The 26885-nt window shown below is 44.6% G+C and overlaps 1 protein-coding gene and 1 long non-coding RNA gene across 2 annotated transcripts in view; one reads left to right on the top strand and one right to left on the bottom strand.

The window, feature by feature from the left end:
* Rgs22 (regulator of G protein signaling 22) overlaps positions 1 to 25120 on the bottom strand; it is a gene marked incomplete at its 5' end in the record, with an annotated part of 136632 nt that extends 111512 nt beyond the window's left edge. The window contains 2 exons of the mRNA XM_059247030.1: positions 12918 to 12980; positions 25043 to 25120. Coding sequence (XP_059103013.1) covers positions 12918 to 12980; positions 25043 to 25120 — 141 coding nt within the window. The remainder of the gene's footprint in view (positions 1 to 12917; positions 12981 to 25042) is intronic.
* A 280-nt stretch (positions 25121 to 25400) lies between these two features.
* LOC131896906 (uncharacterized) lies at positions 25401 to 26590 on the top strand. The gene is made up of 2 exons (XR_009375545.1): positions 25401 to 25715; positions 26313 to 26590. It is a non-coding gene; the product is annotated as an uncharacterized LOC131896906 (long non-coding RNA).
* The last annotated feature ends 295 nt before the right edge of the window (positions 26591 to 26885 follow it).

Below are 26885 nucleotides of genomic sequence, written 5' to 3'. Positions count from 1 at the left end.
AGAGACTGACATTCTGAGCTTCTCTTTAGAGTTCCCAACTTTAAAGATAGCCAGTTGATGTGCAGCTACCAGAGATCTGGAGTTTGAATTGTTGCTTGTCAGTAAATGGCTCTCTGACTTTGGGTAAAATTGTTAAAGAATTTTAGGTCCTTTATTTCCATAAGAATTAATGGTACATTGACTATATCTTCTCTAATTTTCCTTCTATAATTCTAGGATCAGGGCCCTTTTCGAGTATTCATTTACTTAAGGGTACCATCAGCGAACTGGCCACTCCTTCATGTAATTTACAGATGCTTAGCCAAGTGGTAGAAAGGATCAAACTCTTTCCTGTGGCTCACTAAGTGCCCAGGAGAGTGATGCTGTATATATTACAGTTATAATGCAATAAGTGGCAGGGTATCTTTGTAAACTTTAAGCTAAAAGTATATATTATATATGTCATATGGTATCACACTTCAGGAGTCTAAGGTATTTAATGCATAGACAACAGACTTAAGACACACATCAGTCTACAGTATATCACCCTAGAGTTCAACTCCATCGTGACAAGTTTAACTCAGTAAGTATAAACAATCAGGAAATTACCTAGAATGTTTCTTTAATAACCACATTTTATTCATGATCTATTACATTTGTCTTCTGAATACAGGATTCAAACAGACAACCTAAATGTCAAAAATACACTTCTTGATATGGTTTCCTTGGACTAAAGAGATGTACAAGTCTGTAATACCAGAGACAAGATTTATCTGGTTAAGGGGAGGAGATGGACTAAACGTGTCGGAGAGTCATCACACTTACAGGGTCGGGGAAGTGGAGCTCTACAACCGGAAGGGCCATCTGCAAAAAATCTCCTCTACTCCTGCAGGTCTGCCCTGCACCTGCCTCCACCCATATGAGATACAGCAGCAAGATGAACACAAGGATAGGATAAATCCAAAGTAAAGGATGCTAAGTAGTTAGCTCAGTGAAGAAAGAAAAATTTCCTACTAATCAAATAAATGTTCAAACAATGGTGATGCTCTGAGCCCACATGTAGCCAATGCTTAGTACTACTAGAAAGATACAATTGACAGAAATAGCAGAAGAAGAAGTTCTGCTTGCTGGGGTCTCCCATGTCTGTGATGATCACCTTAGTGCCCCATGACCAGCACTTCTAGCTCCTGAGACAGCTGTTTAGGAGACTAACGCTGCAGTGGTTAAGGGACAGCCTAGATTCAGAGCTATGGAATGACACGAACCACACGAACAAGCCTGGCCGGTTCCTAGGACAGCACACGTTCTTTCTTTACTATGTGCTTCAGATTAGAAAGCTAGTGTGTGCGACCCTTTCCTACGCCAGGTACTGCGCTGAGTAGTAACCCTGAGGGTCAGTAGAGCTCCACGGTCACCAGGCTGATGTTTAACGCCTAGCTTCTTATTTTCTCTGGTCTTACTAGTAAAGGCACAGATGCATGAAGCAACACCATATATGGAGGTAGAATTGCCATGGAATGACTACAGGGAGAAGAGAATAGTGTAAAGCACAAAAGAGAACGCTTCCAGTAAACAAGGCAGAAGGACCAGATAATGGAGGGGTTTGCATCTCACTTTCAGAACAAAGGTTTTATGTTAATATTCTGGGAAATAGGAAGCATGGCAACATGGTAACTATGAAGCAGCGTAGATCTCTTCAGTTCCTTGGTAGCAGTCTGGAGGGGGTGTGTCTCCTTGCCAGTGCATGAGCTGGGGGCTAGGCTGAGAAGAGACATCACCATGCTCTGGGGAGGTGTCACTACATAGAAACTGCCATCAAAGCCATGTTTGGTGTGGTAACTATGGGCTCTCTGTGTGAAGCAAACCAGAAGCTTAGGAAGGGTAAATGGTCTCTGTGGTATAACAGCAAGTGCCCCGATGTACTTGCTTGCTGCGGAACTCAGGAGTGATGACTAAGATGCCTTTAAAACCGGGGAATTTTAGTCAAGGCTCATGGGGAGTGCTATCACCCACCCAGAAGCCATCCTAACTTCCCAAAGTGCACAACCTAGAAAACTAAACATTTTTTTTTCCAGACTACCTATTGTACGGTTTGAAGAACGGCTTAGGTCATGCTGCTTATAGGTACTTACAAAGCCAGTTGGACTCTGAACCAAAGTAAAAGGTAAAAGATGTGTATCCATTATAGGAGGAAAAGCTCCTAAGCAGGTTAAAATGAGGGAAGTAGTGCTGGCACGTGCCTTGAATCCCAGCACTCAGGAGTCAGAGGCAGGTGGATTCTCTCAGTTCGAGGACAGCCTGGTCTACAGAACTAGTTCCAGGACAGCCAGGACTATACAGAGAAATCCTGTGTCCAAAAAAAAAAAAAAAAAAGAAAAGAATGAATGAATGAATAAAAATAATAATAAAATAAAATGAGGAGAGGAACTGATCAAAAAGTAGTACAGGGCCAGGAACAGCTGAAAAAATGAACAAGGGAGACTGAGACAGGAGGATCCAGAGTTCAAGGCCAGGCCGGTCTATATAATGAGTGGCTAGTTAGCCAGGGCTGCATAAATGAGACCCCATTTCAAACAAGCAGATGCATAAATACAGGATATTTTAAACTGTCCACAAACTGTGCACGGTATCATGTGCCTGCAGTTCCTGGCATCCAGAGGGCTGAGGCAGAATTGCTTGAGCCCAGGTTCAACAGAAAACTATACCAGCCTGGACAGCATAGAGACCCTGTCTGTACAAACCACCCAAGCCAGCCTGGATCACAGAGAATATTTTTCAAACACTCAAAAACATTTTCAATGTTTGTGCTTAAGAATGTTTAAAGGCAAGCACAGTACGTGCCTCTAGCCCTAGAATGTGGGAAGCTGAGGCAGGAGGAGCAGGAGTCCAAGGTCATCTTAGGCTACATAGTGAGTTCAAGTCCACCCTGGGATACAACGAGAGCCAGTCTAAAAAAATACAGAACAAGATCACTTAAGGCTTAACCATCTCTGCCAAGGGTAACATTTTTCTGCTCAAAAACTATGTGCTAGATTTGATCTCAGAGGTCCTTAATAGCAGTATGGCTCCAAAATGATAAAATGTCGAATAACAAATTCAATTGCTTCTTTCTCTGAAGGAACAAGTATATAAAAATTCATTATTTTCCTATGATAAAGTCAACAAAACATTCACTTACATTAAAATCCACATAAATGCAAATGCCAGTGGGGAAATATGTCCACAAAGACGGGGGTGCAATGCTAGGAAATTAAGTCTGGTCTGCTTAGTATACTTGAAAATAGATTCAGCTAAACAGAAACACTACAGGAAAGAGCAGGCAGAATGATTAAACTCGAGAAACACTGGGGAAGCTACTTTGCCTTTCTGAGCTAAAAGGGGGCAGAGACTTTAACTGGATAACCTAAAGGTGCCTTCCATGCGCAATATTCTATTTGCTCACGATTGTCTCCCAGGAGTAAGCAGTCTGTATTTGTCTTAGTTGGGGTTATCATTGGTCTAATCAAACACCATTGACCAAAGCACCTTGGGGAGGAAAGGGTTTATCTGCTTATACTTCCACATCACTGTTCATCATCTAAGAAAGTCAGGACAGGAACTCAGACAGGAACCTGGAGGCAGAAGCTGATACAGAGGTCATGGAGGGGTGCTGCTTACTGACTTGCTCCCCATGGCTTGCTCAGCCTGCTTTCTTATAAAACCCAGGACCATCAGCCAAGGGATGGCACCACCCACAATAGTTTGGACCCTCCCTCATCAATCACTAATTAAGAGAATGCCCTACATCTGGGTCTTATGGAGGCATTTTCTCAGTTGAGGTTCCCTCCTTTCAGATAACAGTGCCCAAGTCCACTGCTCCTCTATTGGGTCATTCATTTATACAGTACTGAGTCTCTGGTAAGTGACAGAGTATGATAGATGATCTATTACTATACTGAGGGAGCATGTATCACAAAGCCCTAACTGAAATGAGCCACAGAGTATGCATAATCTAATAGAAAAGATACATAAACACACACAGACAGGAAAGACTGTCTTCAAGAGGAATGAACTCTAAAGCTAGGACTGAAGTCAAATCAAGTTAAGATTAATCCTGCGGAGTCCTTGAAAGCACTATACAGAGTAATGTTGTCTTCATCATTGTTTAAGTTGAACACAGCCAGTTTTCCTCCAACATGGAAATGAGTCAACAACTCAGTTATTGACCAGGTGATGTTGCAAGCCTATGTTTAATGTTCATGTTGCACAGAATATTCATGTTTAATGATGGAGTTGCTCTTACATAGTGAGACAACTACATTTTTAGGAGGCAAGAAGGATGAGATCCATTAGGGAATGGCAGATTCTCATGGTAGGCCTCAAACCTTTCTAGGAGACATGTTCGTGGGATGGTTCAACACACAGAATCACCTCCTATTGAAATCACCTTTGTTCTGTGTGCTAGTGTGGGCATCTCAGTCTGTGTAATAGCATGTATGTTTCAGGGCCACATTAACACGTAAGAAGCACGAGAGAAGCGTTGTGTTGCATACAGGGATCACTTAACTGGCTGGCTTCAGAAAACTAAGGAAGAGGTGCAGAAAGTGGAATGCTCAAGTTGGTCTGAAAGAATGAACTGGCAGCCATCAGACAGACAAAAAAGAAAAAGATTCATCAGAAGGAAGAGCCAATGCACCAGTACACAGGAGCACAAAAGAACAGGTCAGTCTGGGCAAACCGCAAACAGCAAGGCGATGTTGGAGCTTGTGTGAGGAACACAGGATATAAACCTGGAGGACGGAAACCTGGAGGAGAGGCAGGAGTCCGTCCATCCAGGACCGGCCACTGCACGCTGCTCTTCACAGTGGAAGGGTCCACAGTTCATGGTGGTTCAGGCTGTTCCTTGACCAGCTGCACCAGCACCTGTTGTTAGAACCTTTGGGAAATGCCAGGTCTCGGGTCCCTCCCTAGAGCCGGAAACAGGATGGAGCCCAGACCTCCAAACCCTGTGAAGCCCTTCAGTAGTTCCAATGCTCCTCAAGTGTAAGAACCTTTGCTTTAGATGGACAGAGTGAAAGGGAGATAGGATCTGGGCTACGACCAACTCTGAAGTCCACATGTGCCCACTCCCTTACGCGGACTCTCTTACACAATCATGTATGTGGTGGTGCTGGCCATCTATGTCCCACCATGAAAGAAAGAGGCCAAGCCTTCAGTACAACCCAAATTTGACAAGTCCTTTTTTCTTTTCCCCATTTCTAAACTTATCTAAAAATCTTCTAAAGTGAATTCAGAAGTAACGGTAAAAGGCACCTCGAGTGGGGGACATGGAATGAATAACACGGAACATGTTCGGAGCCCAAAGCTGACTGGACTGATTTTGACAACACACAGCTTCCAATCCTGCAACAGCAAAGTCTGCAGCTTACGCCTCAGACCCAGACAAGCTCCTGCAGACTACCCCTTTTCTGACTTAATTTTCTCATTTTGGGAGTATCATTTTCTAAATGTTCTAAAATGGATTGACCTGGAGGTGGTGAGAGCTAGCTTTGTGGTACTAGTCATCCATGTGCGAAAAATATTTTCACAGAAAAAGTAAGTGCATGAAAATATTTTTACCACAATAAATTGCTGGTTCCACATTTCTCTGGAAAGAAGAGGGGGGAGAAAAAAAACCTGTGAATAATTAGTGATGTGCTTAAACTGCCAGACCAGCACCACTGAAACTTACTGGTGCCAAATTATTTAGCTGAACAGTATTTAAATTAAAAACTAATGACTAGGTTAATTTAAGACATGTCCATCTCTGCTCCAACTCTGTCTCTACTAATTGAGCTCCAAAGCTGTATTTCAAACATGAATCCTCATGGTGGATAAAAACCATCCAACTACTTGAGTATAACAAGTTGGTTACCATTAACAACTTCTCTCAATTTAACTTTTATTTTAGATGCTGAACTATAAATTGTTTACTAGACATTCAACAATGAGATAGAAGGAATAGTGTGCCACATGAAATAAATGTACAGAATATCCTTAGTTAACAAAATGAGTTACAGTGGGTAATCTGAGTGTTTTATGTTAGAGCTAAGGGTTTATCAAAATGCTCAAGGTATAAACCCTGAACTAAACAGTCACCTAGAGTTCCATCAACGTGCCTTTGAAAATCAATCTCTGAGTATTTAATTTTTGGCAAGGGAAGACCCAAGCTCTCCATCTCTTCTCAGGCCACTCATCTCTCAAATTTATATTCTTTCTCCATCCCCCCTCACCCAGCAATTCTTCAAGCATATAACTCTTTCATAAAGCTGCAAGAAATTATAATAGTTTACAGATTAAAAAAAAAGTGTGCAGAATCAGGCCAAAAAAAGTTATGGTAAAATTCCAAAAGTGCATAGCTAAGCATGGTCTGGCAAACATATGACATACCTATCCTTTCAAGGAGGGTATAGAACAGGCCACCCCTTCAGCTTCTGCAAACCATAAATGTCACAAACATTTGAAACCACCCACAGGGGACCAACCTAAATCTATGTGGGCTCATCTACTCAATCCCACAACAGTCACTGAGCATAAAACACACAAAACAAAACCAAAGGGAAAATGTTTTCACACTATAGCACAGAAGACAAGCTAATGAGCAAACACTTGTCCATAAAGAGTTGACAGGAAACAAACCCTCCCAGACACCAAATGAAAACAATATCTGAAAGTGAACTTGGCTTGAGAACAAACAGAATGAAGTTATGAAAGCTGAGATCTGGAAAGTGCCATGATCATTTATAACAGCGGCGACTGTCCTGGATTTCCCTCGTCAAGAGCAACATGAGGCAGGCTACCAGCCATCGGGTTCTGGGTCTCACAGCGTGTCCCAAGAGTGTGATGGTGTAATGGAAGGAAGTGTGAGAGGAGCCAAAGACTGACTCTGGCCCATTTTGGCCTTGGGCTTGTCCCTACAAAGGTGGGGTGGGGTCTCAGAAGGTCTGGAAATCTAGATTGACCCAAGACCCATATGAGAATATGATAGCTGTATTCTCGGGCTCAGAGTGTGTGTGATTTGGGAAGGAGGTAAGAGAGGGAGAGAAGTAAGAGAACACATTATAAGGATTCTCGGTTTCAAAGATTTTACATGGAAGACATGGAAATGAGAAAAGGAAGGATCTCTAAGGACTTTGGGGAGACGCAGGAGAGGCCTGGTTTGCCCATTTACAGTGTTGATTCTAAACTGAAATAAGCAGGAAATGAGGAATTAACATTTTTTTTCATTTGGGTAACTCCAGCCTTCCGCCATAGTAGGCAGACAGATGATAAATTAATAGCTATAGATATATGACAAATACTCTTTCTATACAATAAGAATGTGGGATAAGATTCATCCACATTCATCATTATTGTGATTTTCTAATATCTGTCATAGAAATCGTCTTAAGGGAAAATTTTATGGAGAAAAATCTCTCTCCCCCCACTTCACCCCTTCCTCTCTTCTAATATAATACATTTCCCAGCCTCCACCTGAATACCTCCACATACATGAAGGTTTACCACTTCCCAAGTCAGCCATCTTACTGTTTGAAAACTAGACTCTCATAAACGGGGCTCTGGCCTGCCTCTGGATTCCCGTTCTACGAATCCATTTCCCTTGATTAGATCTTTACATGTTTGAAAGAGTTACCCCATTCCACCCCTGCCACCTAGCCAGGTTAAACACTCACATTTCTTTCAACCCTTTCTCATCTGACATGGCTTCCTGAGTGTTTACAGGCTGAGTCTCCCTGAGACCGACTTGGCAAAGCAACTCTTAACATATGGGACCAAGATCGCAACACAATATTCCAAATGTGGTCTAACAATTCAGCCCTTTCCAAAAAAACACCAAGTGCCTTCTATGCTCCAGACTAATATTTTTCTTGATCTGAACTACACTTCAGTTAATGTACCCTAAGAACACATTAGCTTTGTTTGCTTTACTTCATTTATGTATCGGGATAAGCATGAGGCCACAGCCCATTATCCGAATGACTTGTTTATATTTTGTCCCCAGTTCTACAGTAGGACACTCAAAACTTTCCGGGCATGTAGCCTTGGGTGGACCCTGTCATTTACTAGCTGAGTGATCTTAAACTGGAAAAATATTGGTTCTCTTATAATTTTTTATCCAAGTCTCTAAATTTTTAAAAGGCAAACCTAATGCCAGATTTGTGTGGCATGGGAGAGTCGTCTGGATTGACACTGACCCACCACGTCAGCTGCAGGAATTGCATTGCCTCCTGTATTTCAGGAGTGAAAGGTGAGTCCCTGAGGTTACAGAGAAAATGAACTCTAATGTGTCACACACATTACCTCACTCCATAACAATCCTGTAAGATGCACTGGTTTTGTTGTTGAGAAAGAAAGAAAAAGGTTAAGTGGCATTTCTAGAAGCACGGTGGGTAATGAATGGAGGGCCAGAATCAACTGCAGCTCCTTCACATGCCTTCCTAATCACTATAGAGTGAGCACTGAGCAGGGTATGTGGAGTTTGTATGTGGGGTTCATGTGGTTTGGTGGGTTAAAGGACATAGAAACCAGCAAGACACAATTCTGTGAAGGTAGTCTGGGTAGAAAGGTTAATCTGAGGCCACACGGCAAAAGTCTTGAATTCCACACTAAAGTAATGTTCTGTTCAGCCTATTGGCTAATAAGAATCAACCCTACAGGTTATAGTTAGTGAATCAGTTCAAACATTTGAAAATTAATTTCACAGGTAATAATGAGGGTTTGGATGTAAAGAAAGCACTATCAGGAGTGTGTACTGGGGATATTACTTCAGATGGAGTTGGTGTGAAGGCTAACGGAAGTGATGAAAGTCAAGGAGACGGTGGTATCTCAGAGAAGAGAGTTCCAGGCTGGAGCACTCGGTGTCTTCCTTAGGGCCACTATTGCTGTGATGAAACACCATGACCAAAGCAGCTTGGGGAGGAAAGGGTTTGTTTGGCTTACATGTCCTGAATCACAGTCCATTGAGGAAAGCCAAGTCAGGAACTCAAACTGGGCAGGAATCGATGCGGAGGCTGTGGAGGGGAGTTGCTTACTGACCTGTGCCCCTTGGCTTGCTTAGCCTGCTTTCCTACAGCACCCAGGACCACCAGCCCAGGGATGGCCCCACCCACAATGGGTTGGACCCTCCCGCATCAATCACTAGGAAAGTGCCCTCCAGGCTTGCCTACTGCTGGATCTTATGGAGGCATTTTCTTAATATAGGTTCCCTCCTCTCAGATGACTTTAGCTTGTGTCAAGTTAACATGAAACTAGCCAGCACACTTGGCATATTCGTTTTTAAGAAACACAAAGAAGGCTGGAGAAGAATCAGGACATCAAAAGGAGAGGAAACAAAGATCAGGAAATGGAAAGGCCAAACCTTGCCATGGTTTAAAGCAGAGTAGGAAGAAACATGATTTAATTCATTACTTTTATAATACTATACTGAAATCATAACACACCATATTCACAGGTGCCTAAAATGTCAATATCTGATCCAAAAAGACAGCTTAGTTTGGCACACTTTCTCTAAGTGAACCCATATTGGCTGCTAATTCTTATCTAAGTGCTCATAAACTAAACATTACTAATCACTAATCTGATCTAGAACTCTGCCAGTCCCTTGCCTTGAGAATTCATCATTCCTCTCCTTCCTGTCCACAAATCCATTCTGGAAATCTGGGACAGCTTCTTCCTTCTTTTGCAGTGTGAAGAATTGGCAATTGATAGGTTGACTAAGTGGTATAAAATAGGCAAAGAGACCTGGAGAAACAAGAGGTCTGGGAGTGGAAAGGCAGAAGGAACGAGAAAGATGGAACGGAGCCAGGGGGATTGCTGCACTGGACCCTGACCTGTGCGAGTGCTGAGGGGTGAAAAGGGGGCTCCCCAGGGAGCTTCACGGATGCCACACCTGCCAAGTACCTAAGGCCTGAAAAAAAAACACACACACACACAAACTGGTCGTGTCTATTTTGACTGGATGGCAGGACTACGGCTGAATTTTTCCTATTTATTTATTTATTTTTTTTATTTTAAAGACGGGGTCTGAAACTATGTCCCAGGCTGGACTCAAACTTAGGGCAACCCTTCTGTCTCACCCTTCCAAGAAGCTGGGATTACAGACATGAGCCTTCGTGCTTGGCTTTGATTTTCTGTTACTGTTATGTTGATTTGTACAGCTTAACACAGATTTTCTGACCTGACCGTGGCTGGGAACTCATTTACTTCCTGGAGGCAGGAGGCAACTCCACTACTTCCTGGAATCATCAGGGAATCCATTTACTTCCTGGAGGCAATAGGGTACTCATTTATTTCCTGCATCAAATAAGCACCAAAATAGTCTCCAATCTTGGTACCAAGACATAAATGCTGAGAAACTGAAATTTAAGATTTAAATTATTTCTTGTTTGTTTGGTTTGGGGTTAGAGGGTGTTGTGAGGTGTGTGAGGTGCTGGGAGGTGACCCAAGGGCTATGAGCATGCTGGGCTAGCACTCTACCATTGAGCTATATCCTTACCCCACCCACCCCCTGCTTTCTTTTTAAGGTGGCCCCTGAACTCACTATGAACCTCTATGTATGACAGCCAAGCATGATACCAACCTTTCTTTTTCACACTTTACAAAATGTGCTTCTTTGGAAAGAATGGAGATTGCAGAGCCTTGAGGAGAGGGACAGAGATTATATAATCTGGAAAAGCAGAATTCTGGCAATTTCCTGATGCTACTGGAGGCTGCATTACACAGGAGTGGGCGGTGAGAGCTGGAAAGAGCCACGCCCTGAGGACCCCATGGGAATCCCAAGGGCAAAGGTGACTTGGCAGCTCAGCTCCCCTGTCTCTGGTCGTATCAAATCAAGAAGAGCACCAAATACTTTGAGAGAAAAAACATTCACCAAACCAGCACTCGTACACCTGTGGGTCATTGGTACAGACCTTCCCCCTTCAAAAGACACGGTCAGTGATAGGACTTTAACACAGTTTATGGTCCACTCTTCAAAAGTACTTGTGACTTCTCTATGTTCCATTTTCCCCCCAGTTAAAATTTTTTGTTTGTTTGGTCTTTTCTGAGACAGTGTTGCATAACTAAGAATGACTCTGAATGTGTGATCCTGCTGATCCCACCTCCCAAATGCTGGCGTGCACCACCACCACCGTGCCTGGTTTTGGTGGTTATCATTCCTAGCCACTTTACAGCTACAGGACCACGCATGCGCTGTCCAGCAGCCAGGCAAAATGCTTAGTCACTCCAGGGCCTTACTTGCCACTTAATCTGTGTGTGCCTTGTGGTCATGTAATCCGTGCACAGCGTGATCACGTCATCTATGTGCATCCATGGCATAGCTACGTAAACCCATATGAGAGGTGACCCATAAAAGCAGGGTCCCCGACCCTCTCCGCACGATTCCTTTCTGGTAGGCCTATTCGCATTCCCCCTTTTCCCCCTAACAAAACTCTTACAGTGGGTTCTGTTGTACCTCGAGTTCTCTCTCGCCCAGTAGACAGCACGCAAATAAAAGTGGCACTGGCATTACAGGCGTGCACCACCACCACTGGGCCTGGTTTGGGTGATGCTGGGGATCGGTACAGGATTCTGTACACGGTGACTAAGCACTCTATCAACTGAGCTACATTCCCAGCCCTTGGCTTGTAAAAATTCTAATGAAGAAAGTTTTCACGCTTTAAAATTTTTAACTAATTTCCTTTGAAGTGCCACGCCTCACTGACTTCATTTCTATAGGACAGTGCAAACCATTTCAGGAACTGTCGTGTTATGCTCCCCAAATCTCTTCATACCTACTCTGTCAATCATTGCTATAGAGCTGAAACTCTATTAACTGCATCCACCTATGTGTCCTGAGTCTTATTTACTACTGATACAAACTCTAGTTGCCGTAAATACAAATTCTACTTTAATATCTTCCCAAGAGGATAACAATAATAACTAGAGTAAAAAAAAAAAAGTAGTTTCTTGAGGTTTTGATATTGTCCTTATCAGCCTGCTCAAAATCTAGCATGCTGCCAAATACAGCAGGTCAGGACTTTGTACAGACGCCTTAGGTGGTCAGGGAAGCTCCAGCTTTCCTCAATAAGAATATTTCTACATAGGATTCAAGCCCAAATATTTAACTATAAAGAGATACAAACTGAGCAAAATTTCTTAATTGATCATTATTTATTTATTTACTTATTTATTTATTGTTCAGATCTCATTCTATAGCCCAGGCTGGCCTCTAATATTAATGTCAATTCTCCTACCTCAGGCTTCAAAGTGCTGGCATAGGGGTGTTAAAGGTGTGATTAATCACATCCACAGTTTACCTTAATTGATCTTTATCTCTTATATTTTATTTTATTTTACTTTTGAGACCAGGATTCACTATGTAGCTCTGGCTGGCTGGAGACTTTCAATGTGGGCCAGGATGGCTCCAACTTACAGAAATCCAACTGGCTTTGCCTCCTGAGTGCTGGGATTAAAGGCCCGTCATCTCACCCAGTCCTTTAGTTTATCTAAGAAAAACTATATTTGATAAATATGTCTGATAAGATAGTCCAGCTTTGGGGCTGGTGAGGTGGCTCCATGGTAAAGGTGCCTGCTGCCCAAGTCTGACAACTTGAGTTCCATCACCAGGTTCCATAGAAGGTGGGAAGAGAAAACTGACTCCATGTCATTCCTCTGACCTTCACATGTGCATGTATGCACTCACATGCACACACACACTCATACACACATGCACACACACTCTCTCACATATACTCTCCAGGACACACACACTCACATACACATGTACACGCACATACACACACATGCACACACCCATATGCGCACACATACACACTCACACATAAACTCACACACATGCACATGCACACTCACACACACACAATACACTCACACACACACCTTGCTGAAATATACCCAATAGAACATCATAATGTACTCACAGGAAGGCTTAAGAACTCATTAAAGTAATCCACAAGGAAGTCATCTGTTGCCAAGCAATTTTCCTGCAAAAACATAAAAACATATTATGGCCATGTTTTGAAGCATGCCTGTATTACGATGACTTAGGTCTCTGAGGGTTTTTAAGTCAGTTACACCTTGAACCCTCACTACAAACCTAACGCCTCTCTGGAAGGGCCAGGAACATGCATGAGCACTCAGCAGGCACAGAACTCAGAGTTCAAAGCCGCTGTCAGCGAAGCAGTGAGTTCAGAGTAAACTGGACAGCTTGAACCAAATAGAATGGATCTTCTCTCAAAAGTCCTCGCTACTGCAGCTATCTAGCGAATGGGACATGAAGGATGTAGCATAACATGTAAACGAAGTATCAGCAAATACAAACTGACGCACCACATGATAAACTTCTCAGACTTTTAAAATATGACTTCATAAAAATAGAGGCAGGAGGTCTACAAGCTAGCTCAACAGGTGAACGTTCTTGCCATGAAAACCTGATAACCTGAATTCAATCCCCATAACCCTCACAAAAGGAGACAGAGAGCAGACTCAGTAGAGATGTCCACTGACTCCCACATGTGCACCTTGGCACGCACCCAATAATAATAATAATGATAATAATAATAATAATACAAATTTAAAGTAAATAAAAATGAAGGCAGCATCATGGTTGAAGATGTGAAGCTCAGTTAAGGTGACAAGCTACGCACAATACTCATCTTCTTCTCTGTAAGCGTGAGATGCAGTCCGCAGGATCTGATCCTGCCTGATTCCGAACACAGACACGCTGGCAGGGCATGTGTTCTGCACACAGATCACATACATTGTTTTCTATAACTGTCTCATCCACCGACACAGCCACTTTTGAAACTGGCAAATCTGCATAACCACTGCCAAGAACAAACTGCTCTGCCAACCCTAAAACACCTTCTCTCATAGTCACTGTTTCCATTGTGTCAAGAGCACATCATGGCTCACTCGGCCCAACAGTACATGTGGTTATTTTGTTATTCATAATTATATTTCAATTTTGCAAATCTAACACGAAAGTTGAAACATGACACAATGCTATTATTTCCATATGGCTGATAATTTTCTTTTTATGAAGTACTAGCTAATTTTTAAAAATTAATGAAGGAGTGGCTGGAGAGGTAGCTCAGTTGGTAAAGGGCTTGTTGTGTGGACTGGGTGGTTTTGTGTGTCAATCTGACACCAGCTAGAGTCACCAGAGGAAGGAGCCTCAGCTGAGGAAATGCCTCCTTGAGATCCAGCTCTAAGGGATTTTCTCATTTAGTGATCAATGGGGAGGACCCAGCCCATGATGGGTGGTGCCATCCCTGGGCTGCTGGTCCTGGGTTCTATGAGAAGGTGGGCTGAGTAAAGCAGGGGAAGCAAGCCAGTGAGCAGCACCCTCCATGGCCTCTGCATCAGCTCCTGCCTCCAGGTTCCTGCTCTGTTTGAGTTCCTGTCCTGACTTCCCCCAGTGATGAACAGTAACGCTGACGTGTAAGCCAAATAAACCCTCCCTGCCCCAGTTTGCTTCTTGGTCATGGTGTTTCATCACAGCAATAGAAACCCTAAGACACTGTGTAAGCATTCGGACTTGACTTCAATCCCCAGCGCTCAAACAGGAAGCAGGGTGTGGTAGCGTGTGCTTGCAATACCAACTCTGGGGAGGCAGAGACAGGAGGATCCCTGGGGCTCTCTGGCTAGCCAGCCCAGATCTCAGTGAGAGACCCTGTCAAGGGAGGAGGCTGGGGAGAAGGTGAAAGTGGGGGAGAAGGCGAAAGTGGGGGAGAAGGGAAGAGGAGGAAAGAGGGAGAGAGCAAAAACCAATGGGCAGACTTCCGAGGAACAGCACCCGTGACTGACCCCTGTCTGCACTCACATACACGTGCATGTGCACCAGGAGGGGGGGAGGGGCAGAGGAGGAGAAGACGATGAAGATGAAGAGGTAGCTCTACACAGGAAGTACCATGGTATATTTAAACCTGCTTTGGAAAATAGATTTGTTTTCGGTAACTTTTAGTAACTGCAGTTTCTGAAGAGAATTATAAATAGTCCTAGTTCAAGATTCATAGCAAGGAACATATTAGAAATCTCAACTAATGAACACAGGGTTTAGTTTGCTAAGACCCAAGTGATTAAAACCTTCAGAGCAGCACCTTGGCAGCGTGGCTCCGAATGCTGGTCAGCAGAGGTCTGTTGAGGTGGAGCGAGGCAGACACCATTGTGAGAAGCTGTAAGTTAGTAACTGTCCGAGTTTGGTTTTTACTGCTGCAGACCAGGCCCTCCCTCGTCAGTCATCAGCTGGGATGGGGACAGCGGTGGGGCTTGCTTACAGGTCAGTCTGAGGCTGGTATTTTCTCAGTTGAGGGTCCCTCTTCTGAAATGACTCCAGCTTGTGTCAAGTTGACAAAACACTGGCCAGAACAATAGCTTCATGTATTTTCAAGCTTCTGAACTTTATTTAGTGAAGCACCAAGTTAACTCTTGAGAAACACATCCTAACTCAATAATTTTTAGTGTCGCTCAAGTAGAAGGCATTTGTGTTACAATAAGAGTAGCCAAATGTGGGTAGTGGCGATAAATTCCAAATGAAATAATACTTTAAAACAATAACTATGTCTTTCAGGTGAAATTCATTTTATTAAATTCTGTAAGTAATTTAAAAAAATAACCAAACTTTGTAAGCCACCAATTATGAATCCATGGATAGAAAAATGTATATTTTATATTAATTTTACAAATTAACTATACAATATCAATAAACATATTAATAGCAGTGGGTATAAAATTTCTTGTTATGTTTTCTAAAATATGCATTTCATTTTTAGCTGATTTAAACTTAGCTCTATGCATTTCATGAGCCTTGTGGACCAGCAACACCTCAATAACGCTCAGATTCACAAGCTCACTCTAGAGCAGCAGTTCTCAACCTTCCTAATGCTGGGACCCTTTAATACAGCCCCTCATGTTGGGGACACCACAACCATAAAACTGTTTTCACTGATACTTCCTAACTGCAAATTTGCTACTGTTGTAAATCATAACTATCTGTGTTTTCTGATGGTCTTAGGTGACCCCGGTGAAAGGGTCATTCACCCCAATGGGGTTGTGACCCACAGGTTGAGAACCTCTGCTCCTGACGCTTCCAGTTCCGAGAGCCTCTAACTCACTTGATGAAGCACCTGCTTTATTTTGACCTCATCATCCATTTCAGACATGAACTTTCCTGAAACACACCGAGAGTGAATCTCTAGGAATGAAACCGAAGGGCATATATTGCAGTCCGGTTCTCACTGTAGACTCTACAGTGATAAACACTTCAAGTGGACACAGCATTCCTCAGCATCTCTTCTTGGTTGCTGAGCTCTTCCTGCTTGGGACTGACTGCCCTCGGGTCACAGTGGCCCTGCCTTTCCTCCATGGTGAGTTGGCACTGTGGTACTGTCGCATGCTCAAGTTTGTGGGGACAACCATAGAAACTTACAATATTGTTCAAATACATCAAAATCAGCATTTCTTTTGTTTAGCTATGTCTTAACTTTTATGGTTATTAAATATTATTATATCGATTTGGGGCAGCTATGACATGTGAAATAAGTGTAAATGGCAAGTGCTACCTGCTCTGGCCTTAATGGCATTTCACCAGGAAGCTGCGTCTCTAAATAAGTGAGTATTTCCCACCACAGTTACTAGTTCAATGTGTTGACACATCTAGTCACATCAGCAGGCAATCCTGCAAATCAAAGAGGCTAGGCAAGTGCTCTGCGTGCGTGTGTGTATGTGTGTGTGCGTGTGCGTGCATGTGTGTGTGTATGTGTGTGTGCGTGTGCGTGTGTGTGTACATGTGCACGCGTGTGTGCGTGTGCATGCGTGTGTGTGTGTGCGCACGTGTGTGTATGCACGTGTGTGTGTGTGGTACTGGGATTAAACACAGAATCTTGAGCATGCTAGGCAAGAATTCTACCACAAAGTAGCATCTCTAGCCCTAAACCTATGGAGATCTGAGAAGCTTTTTACTCCCAAAGCCCTTGAATTATAAAAGAAAAGCCTGAAAGTCTTTAATCTGGGTTAGTGGCTCTACTTTTCTCATTAAGTTTCCTCAGTCCATTACTTGGACATTTTTAAATTAACTAAGTTTTCCAAGTCAGGTTGGTATCTTCCAAATACCTAGTAAACTTGATGGTTAAAGGAATAACAAGAAAATCGAGATACACTTAGTTCCTCCATTACCTCATCCCACAGGTGTGACTCAGTGTGAGGTGGAAGGAAGTGAGGGAGAGAGGGAGGAGAGAGGGAGGGAGGGCAGAGGGAGGGAGGGAGGGAAGGAGGTCTCCTTTAATTCTGCCGTTTACTACAGGTGTGCCCCCTGAGAAAGTGAAATCAGCGTGTCCCATTTTAGTCCAAACTTGCCAAGTTTCTTACAGAGGGAGGGTGGACCGGTCGTCTCTGCACACTCGCCAGATGGTAGCTTTCGTGTTCTTCCTCTGCATCCTCATCATTTCATCACAATTCTCTCTTTTTGTGTAGTGTGTGTAGGTCAGAGGACAGCTTTCGGGGCTGGTTCTCCTGCCATGCAGGTTCTCGGGACCAAACTCACATTGTCAGTCTCAGCAAGCACCTGCTGCGCCATCTCACTGGTCCGCATTACAGTTCCTCCCTTCCCACCCGTTACTTAACTCTAATCTCAAACATCCAAGGCTTCCTCCCTATATAAAAGTCCTTCCAGCCTGATTTTTTTTTTGAAGAATTTATTGTGTACAGTGTTCTGCCTACATGTATGCCTGCACGCCAGAAGAGGGCGCCAGATCTCATTACAGATGGTTGTGAGCCACCATGTGGGTGCTGGGAATTGAACTCAGGACCTCTGGAAGAGCAGCCAGTGCTGATAAGCACTGAGCCATCTCTCCAGCCCCCAGCCTGATAGTCTAACTTAAAGGAGACAGTGGTTCTCACTTTCTCCCCTTCTCCATCTTAAAGGGTAAAGGTGGATGTGATAATATCTCTAAGTCTGAACCTCACAATTAACACATAAATGTGACGCTTATCATCCTGACGACAGGAAAGGTTAGTGTCTTCATTTGCTTTTTCATGTTGTGATAAAACAACGTAGGGAGGAGAGGGTTCATTTCAGCTTGCAGCTCCCAGGTCCATCCCACCGAACAATCCATCGAGAAGGGCAGTCAGGGCAGGAAGTCAAGCCAGGAACCTGGAGGCAGGAACTGAAGCAGAGGCCGTGAAGGAACACTGCTTGCTGGCTTGCTCAATTTGCTTTCTTATACACACTGGGCTAGGCTCTCCTGCAACAGTTATCCATCAAGGAAATGCCCACAGCTGCACCTACAGGCTAATCTGATGTGGGCACTCTCTCAGCTGAGGGTCACTCTTCCCAGGTGACTCTAGCTTGTATCAAACTGACAAAGGAAAGCCGGACCAGCACCGTTCTCCCTCCCGTCAGAGGGAATGCTGTTTTTGGAATTCCTGACTGGTAATGTGTGTCCCCAGAACAAGCTACAGCCATTTACTTTATTTATGGAGCAGTTCCAAAAAGCATTAGAGAATTGATCCCTGTCCTGAGTATAGACCTCCATAGGGATGAGTGATCTCCAATAGCAACACTCTCCAAAGGCCCACTGGGATGCATCTCAGTTTCCAGAAGCCTTTGCTAAGTACCCTGGCTCCTAGCTCGAAGATGTCTTCAGGGAAGAAGGCATGAAGGGCGCTAGGACCAATGAATCCTGCATTTAACTGCTCTGCCCTCCATGGTTTCCACATGAAGCCACCAACTGAGTATGCTCACAGTCACTCAACCCACCATGTTCCGTTTGGAAAACAAACACTAAGTGATTACAGCCATGCAGCCTTCTTCCTTGGGGCTGGGATTATGGCTCTTTTGATATATTGTGTTTAAATATTTTAGGGTTTCTGTTGCTGTGAAGAGACACCAAGACCACAGCAACTCTTATAAAGGAAAACATTTAATTGGGTGGCTTACAGTTCAGAGGTTTAGTCCATTATCATCCATGGTGGGACATGGTGGCATGTGGGCAGGCATGGTGCTGAAGCTGAGAGTTCTTACATCTTGATCAGCAGGCAACAGGAAGTGGTCTGAGACACTGGGCATGGCTTGAGCATATGCAATCTCAGAACCCGCCTCCACAGTGACACACTTCCTCCAACAAGGCCACACCTACTCCAACAAAGCCACACCTACTAATAGTGCCACTCCCTTGGGGGCCATTTTCTTTCAAAACACCACAAATAAGGATGATATTTTCATGTTTTGGAAATCTCTCCATTTACTGTAATAATATCCAAGCTATAAAGATAACAGAGTGAATCTGAGAAAGCTAAGCCTTAGTTGAAAACAAACACCAGTTTTCACAATTAAATGCTATAAATACTGTTAGAAGCTAAAGGCCCTTTTTAAATGAATTTTTTGAGAATTTCCTTCACAAATCCTCTATTTACATCATTTCTAATCTCCCTCTCCCCTGTGACTGTCTTCTGTGCTCTCCTGACTCCCTCTCGGATCCACGGTCTCTTCTTCAATTATTATTATTATTACAACATACACACAGAGAGATATACAACCTACCGAATCCATTTATGTTGCTCATATGTGTGTGCTTAGGGTTGGCCATTTGGGCCTGGGTAATCTGTCAGGGGCTTATCCCTGGAGAAAACTATTCTCCCCCCTTAGCAGCCATTGGTCCCTATAACTCTTCATCCAGGGCCAGGGTCTTGTGAAATATCCCCCCATTCACATTGGCATGTCAACTGGTGTTGTCATTATGCAGGTCCTGTTTTGGCCACTGTATTGTTGAGATTGGATTCAGATTCTCAGTCACGTCTAGAAGACATGACCTCATAGCAGGTGTGTTAGTTACTTTTCTATGCTGTGATAAGACACCGTGACCAAGGCAACTCATAGAAGAAAGGGTTTATTGGGCTTACAGTTTCAGAGGGTGAGTCCCCAGCATCATGGCAGAGACCATGGCAGCGGCAGGCATGGTGCTGAGGAGTGGCTGAGAGCTACAGCCTTGGTGACAAGCAGGTGGCACAGGGAAAGCCACATGGGAATGGCATGGGCTTTTGAAACCCAAAGCCCACCCCCAGTGACACACCTCCTCCAACAAGGCCACACCTCCTTGTCCTTCCCAAATAGCCCACCAATTGAGGACCAAGTATTCAAGCCCATGACCCTCGGGGGCTGTTCTCATCCAAACAATCACAACAGGCATTTCAGTCCTCAAGGCCTTTTGCTTCTTTAACACAGGGTCTGGTGTAGCTGCAGCTGACCTCGAACTCTGCAGTGGATATGACCTTGAAGTCACTGCCTCTACCGCCCAAGTGCTGTGGTTACAGATGTGTGACACCCCATCTGGCTAAAGTCCCTTTTAATTTGATGGTAAGATAAAGACATACTTTCTCTTTTTAATTTTTTTTCTCTTTTAAGCAACTTTTAATTTGCTTTTTAATTTTTTTTTAATTTATTTACTTATTTTTTGGTTTTTTGAGATAAGGTTTCTCTGTGTAGTTTTGGTGCCTGTCCTGAATGTGCACACTGCATGTAGCATGAGACCATGTGAACCCAGGCCTTTTACCATGGAGATTGGTGGTGTGGGTCTGCTGCACTGTGAATGCAGAGGAGGAGTCAGGATTGCAAGCAGTGAGGGAGCATTCACTTATCTGTATTACTTCTCTCTCTCTTTCTCTTTTCTTTTCTGAGACAAGGTTTCTCTGTGTAGCTTTGCGACTTTCCTGGAACTCACTCTGTAGACCAGGCTGGCCTCGAACTCACACCTGCCTCTGCCTCCTGAGTGCTGGGATTAAAGGTGTGTGCCACCACTGCCCAGCAAGAACTAATGCATCATTTACATAAAAAATACACTCTGCAAAGGACATAAAGATATATTAGTGTTTTTGTACTTGTTTCTCCAAAGAAAATTACCAAAGTTCAACCAAACACACTGAAGATGCTAAGTAGGGTGTGGTGGCGTGGTACCGCAGCACATGGGAGGCAGAGGCTGGTGGACAAGAGTTTAAGGTCATCCTCATTTACAGCGTTAGAGGCCAGCCTAGATTACCTGACACTCCATCTCAAAAATTAAAATAAATAAATGAAAAACCAATCCACTGAACCAAATTAATCATCTAAGTAGCATGCTCTGTATTGCCATGTGCTTGGGAAATAAAAAGGTATGCCAAGACAGTTCCAGCCCACAGTTTGGTTAAGAAATTTCAAAATTTATAGATAAAATGTTTAAATAGCTGGGCATGATGACTCATGCCTACAACCCAGCATGTAGGAGGCAGAGACAGAAGGGTCAGCCAGCTACAAACCAAGTCCAAAGACAGTATAGTCTACACAGAGTTCCAAGCTAGCCAGGGCCACATAGCAAGACTCTACCCCAAAACAAGCCTGCCACCTAAAAACAGAAATTTAAATATACACAACGACCCTGGCAGACAAGCAGCTGATTCCAAACGAATTACTCTATGCTTTGAAAGTGAAGACCCCATGTGAAGGTTAAGATCTTTTGTAGACATCCATAATAAGAATGTAGTTTTCGATTACTGGTTGAGAAAATATGAAGAAAGTTATTATAAACACTGGAACACCAAAACACTTCTTAAATGACATAGGAAATTATTTGTGAAATCAAAGCAGTTTCCCGGCTGTTACTGAGGTTCCCTTTGGTCACGTGATTCTGTTCTCCTCAGAATGCCATCTCATGATCCAAGGTAATTGCTTCAGTTCAGCCTCACATCATTGTTCCAGAGAGTAGGAAACTGGCTTACTCTTGCTTTCTATACTTATATGAATTTTAGAAGCTCAATAACCCAGTATCTGAATGTGGCTGAACCGCAATAACAAGCCTGTGATGACGGGGTCAGTCACCCCTCTGCAAACACCAGCTCTCCAGAGGTAGGGCATAGCCCTCCTACTTACAGCCTCTCAACCAGAACTCAGTTACATGACCCTGTTTAACCCCTGCAGGAGAGATGGAAAACAAGGCTCGGGGTCGCCGTCACTCTTCTCGAAGAATGTGTAGTTTATTGATGAGAACACCATCACACTTTAGAGAAGAAGGCCAAGCATCTGTCCAAGGCAGGTTAATGATTTAATGAGTAGCTAACACTTGGTTGAGCATGTGAATTTGAGAATCTGGTCACAAACTGGTTTCCACAGGAAGCTCTCCAGAGTGCCAAGGCTGTCTGCATGATGTTAGGTTGGGAAGGCTTCAGGGAGATGAGCTGGGCCTGAAGGAATGTGCCAGATTGTGCAATGGATGGGGAGGGCAACCCAGTCAGAACTGACAGCAAGCGCAGGAGGCAAGCAGGACAGCTTGGCTGGAGCCGGAGGCATGTGGAAGTGCTTTGTAAACTCAAAACAGGGTGGCTGTGGTATTCATCGTAGAGAGCAGGGTTGCGAGGCCAGATTGAGGCAGACTCGATGTTTGAATGGCTCTGTAGGCTACTAGATGAGTGGCCTCCGTGGTAGTTAACTTCTGTGAACTTTGACTCCCTCGTCTGTGAAATGTGGGAAATAGCGGCCCCCTCATAGGGCTATGTTGAGGTTAAATATTAGTCTGTGGTCAGCATTCAAGGATACCAGCTATTAATCAAGTTTCCTACAGTGGAGCAACATGGTAATTTTGGAAAGAGTTAGCAGCAGTATGATAGCCATGGAAGAAGCGATGAGACACATAATCCAGTACAGCCCATGCACAGAAGCTTGCTCTTTATGCTTGAGACAAAGAAAAGCTATAGCTGAGAAAAGGAATACTGAAGCAGTGATACCAGTTAGGACTGCAGCCAAACTCTGTGCCTGGGGATGCAGCCTGAAATAAAACAGCAGGTGTGCAGATGCAGAGAAGAACACAGCTAGGAAAGGAGGTGGAGGTAGATGCTTGCAGTCAAGGGATGAAGAAAGAAACTTGGATGACTCCATACCCAGTGTGCCATTTACCAAAACACAAGAAAGTGACAGAAACGCAGAAATGGGGGCTGGAGAGTGGAAGGAAGCATTCTGGAGAGGTGACATGGGGACATCTAGAAGGTGAAGACACCGGATATGCAGGAGCATCAAAAGTGGTGTCTTCACACCTACAGGTGTGGTGGCACACATCTGTAATCCATCCCAGCTCTGGGGAAGCTGGAGCAGCTGGATGGAAAGTCTGATGTTATCCTGAGCTACATACAGAGCAAGTTCCAGGCCAGCACAGGTTATTTGGGAGACCCTGATTTAAAAAGAGTCTGAGCAGATGGGCTAGGGGTGTATGGACAAAAGAGGAGCTCACCCACAAAATTCTGTAGAACAGATCCCAAAGTCAACAATTTCACAGGAGAGAGAGAAAAGAAGCTGGAAAGGGAGAAGAAGGCAGGTCTGAGGACTGGAGACAGCGGGTGCCAGTGAAGCCAAGAGGAACAGGACCAGGTAAGAGTGTCCTCCAGCACATGCTCTAATGTTAAGTGGTGTGTTAAGTGCTCTCAAGACGCCCAGGCAGGAATAGTACTGGAGAGGAGGAGCTGGCTCAGAAGTCCTGCTTCACTGAAGAGCACTTCAGGCTTAGAGCCTGGAATAACTTAAATTTCCCATAAATGGGGCCTTGCCAATCTGCTGGAGCACTTCTGACGTGCTGTGTGTACCTGTATGTTGGTGTGGATAGACACTTGGAGTTGCTCTTTCATCCTCCTCCTCTTCCTCCTAGCCCCACCCCCCTCCATCCTTCTTCCAGGATCTGCTGACTTATCCCTCTCTCCTCTATTAGCCCCCTAGACTGTAAATGTCTTGAGACTTAGCCCCAACATTAGGACAATACTTTGAATATACAATCACTCATGTTTGTTGAACAAAAAGCCAAAATTAAGTAAGATATCAGCCAACAAGAGAAATAAGTGTTGGTGAACATTGTAATAATGGAAGTGGTTAGAGTCTGGCCCGGACCTTGGTGGGAATGGGCTTTGCTACTGTCCATCTGTACCCTGGGGCAAGTTCCTCAAATATGCAATAGGCTTTACAGAATATACTCCAAAGACAGCACTCTCCCAAACGACGTGTGTATTTGCAGATACTTAGGATGCTCGGTTTCTCCAAAGTCTGACCTGAGAACCATGTATAGAAAAAAATTTAAACAACTATAAATGGACCACTGTTTTTGTTTTCGTTGTTTGGTTGGTTATTATCAGGGCTTTTTGTTTGTTTGTTTTTTTGTTATTTATTTATTGGAGTCTTTTTGTTTGTTCGCTTTTTGTTTGTTTTTTTGTTATTTATTTATTGGAGGTTTTTGTTTGTTCGCGTGTTTGAGGCAGGGAGGGTCTCCCTATGTAGTCCTGTCTGTCCTGGAACTCTCTCTGTAGACCAGGCTGGCCTTGAACTCACAGAGATCTGCCACCTCTCTCCGCCTCCCAAGTACTGGGATTAAAGGCACACTACCATGCCCAGAGTTTTGTTTTTTTGTTTTTGTTTTTTTAAGCAGGGTCTCGTGTAGCCTTGAACTTGCAATGTCACAAAGAATGACCATGAACTCCCAATCCTCCTGCCCCCATCTCTGATGCTGGGATTATAAATGTGATCGACCCCTTTCTTCAATGCCGTATATACGAATGTTTACTGCAGCCAGGAACTGCCCGGCACACCACAACAAAACCATGGAGATAAGCCTGCCCTGGTGGAGACTCTGGGAGTACAGAGACACGCCCTTTTACAGGGAACAACTTTGTTTTTTTTTTTTTGTTTTTGTTTTTGTTTTTGTTTTGTTTTTTTTTTGTTTGTTTTTTTGTTTTTTCGAGACAGGGTTTCTCTGTGTAGCTTTGCGCCTTTCCTGGAACTCACTTGGTAGCCCAGGCTGGCCTCGAACTCACAGAGATCCGCCTGGCTCTGCCTCCCGAGTGCTGGGATTAAAGGCGTGCGCCACCACCGCCCGGCCGGGAACAGCTTTGACAATGGTTAACATCCTTATACAAATCAGGCCTGTGCGTTGTTCTCACCGATGTGCTAACTGAAGTGGCAAAAAGGAAAAGCACACACCTCATCCACCATCTAATCTTTTCTATTAAACAGAAGCCGAGGGGAAACCCTCTAAATTATACTTACGAAATCTTCTTCTGTAATATCTGGCGGGTCTGAAACGAGACAAAACGTTACATTTGAGCACTCAGATCCATCTGACTTTTAGATTAAGTTAAGTACTCGGATGAAGTAGGGCAGCGCCTCGCCCTGCTGTATCCTCCGGGTGAGCTCAGTAAAGTGTTCATTACCCGCACATGGGTTAGATTTTAAACTAGAATTCAAGGTGGAGGTGGGGAGGAAAGAGCTCTGGACTCTGGCTTGGAACGCACGGTGACCCCGGAGCTAGCCTAAGGCCCCCGCTGCAAAAGGAGACAATAGCGAGGCTGAGCGGCGCGGGCGCGGGCGCGGGCACGGGCGGGCGCGGGGCTGCGGGTCCCACCTACCGGCCGAGAGCCGCTTCTCCGGCATGTCCTCGGGGCACCCGCTGCCCGACCCCGCTGTCGGGGAGCGACCGGCGCCTCGCGCCGCGGCCTGGAGCTGCCCGCTGCCGCGCGTCCAGGGTTGCCATGGAGCCGGACAATGAGAGGCTGGGCTGGGGGTGGCGGCCGGGGAATGGCCGTTACTGTGGAGACCGCTGCGCTCCCAGGAGGAAAGGCCGCCAGGGCGAAGGGGACTCACCCACGAGAAAGGACCTGAGAGCCAGGCCCCAGTTTTCTTGGTAGAGCCACACAGGTTGGTCAGACGCCTGTGGCAAAAGGTAATCCCCCTGACTCCGTGTTAGGACCGATGCGCTTTCATGAACTCAGACCATTAAAAATTACCCGAACAGGCGAACACAAATTAAGATTATCCTGTAATGTGTGTTCTGGAAAACAGTTAGGGTAAGAGAGCTGGGCGTGGTGGCATACACCTGTAATCCCAGCAGTTGAGAGGTGGTGGTAGGAGAAATCAAGGGTTACGGGCTGTCCTCAGCTACATAGAGTTTAAGGTCAGCCTGGGCTACTGTGAAGCAAAACCACAAGAAAGAATGAGGGGGGGGAGAGGGGGGGAGGGGGGAGAGGAGGAGAAGGAGAGAGGGGGAAAGGGGAAGGGGGAGGGAGAGGGGGGAGAGAGAGAGACAGAGAGAGACAGAGACAGAGAGACAGAGAGAGAGAGAGAGAGAGAGAGAGGAGAGAGAGGAGAAAGAGACAGACAGAGAGAGAGAGAGAGACAGAGAGAGAGAGAGAGAGAGAGAGAGAGAGAGAGAGAGAGAGAGAGAGAGAGAGAGAGGAGAGAGGAGAGAGAAGAGAATTTAAACTAATAATTATTCTAAATATTAAAAAACATTTTTTAAAACATATGTCTGTATCTGTAGGCTTGACAGTGTGGTAAGCTCACTGCTTGAGCTTACCGGGCAATGCTTCCAAGACCAACGCCGAAAATGAACCGCTCCACCGCACCCTATCACCCCACACCCCATCCCCAAAGCGGATCTCCGAGCTTCCATCTTCTGGCCAGGGTTGTGGCAAAGACCCCCAAAGCCCTCACTAGGAAGGTGGAGGCAAAATGATCAGGAGTTTAAGGCCAGCCTGGGCTACATGAGAACCTGTCTCAACTAAAACACATCAGATAATACATCTCTTAAGCCAGAAACCTGGGAATCTCCCTCCAAACCCCATATTCAGCATGCATTGGATTCAGCCAATTCTACCTTAAAGTATGTCTGTGTTTGGAACCTTCTCTCCATTCCCACTAGCAGTCACACACAGCCTTAGTTAGTCCTGGCTCCCATCTGGTCTGTTGTAAAAGCATCCTGACTTGTCTGTCTTCCAGTCTTTGCTTCCAGCTAGGAGTTCTCCTTAAATCCATTATCCATGCTGAAACAAACCCAGCTATCTGCGTGCAGATCTGACCTACTTAAGAACCCTCAGTGGCTCCACATTGCCTC

Source organism: Peromyscus eremicus, chromosome 20 (assembly GCF_949786415.1).
Source record: "Peromyscus eremicus chromosome 20, PerEre_H2_v1, whole genome shotgun sequence".
NCBI classification, from domain to species: Eukaryota; Metazoa; Chordata; class Mammalia; order Rodentia; family Cricetidae; genus Peromyscus; species Peromyscus eremicus.
The sequence above is the reverse complement of the archived record's forward strand: the minus strand, read 5'-3'. Positions and strand labels throughout refer to the sequence as shown.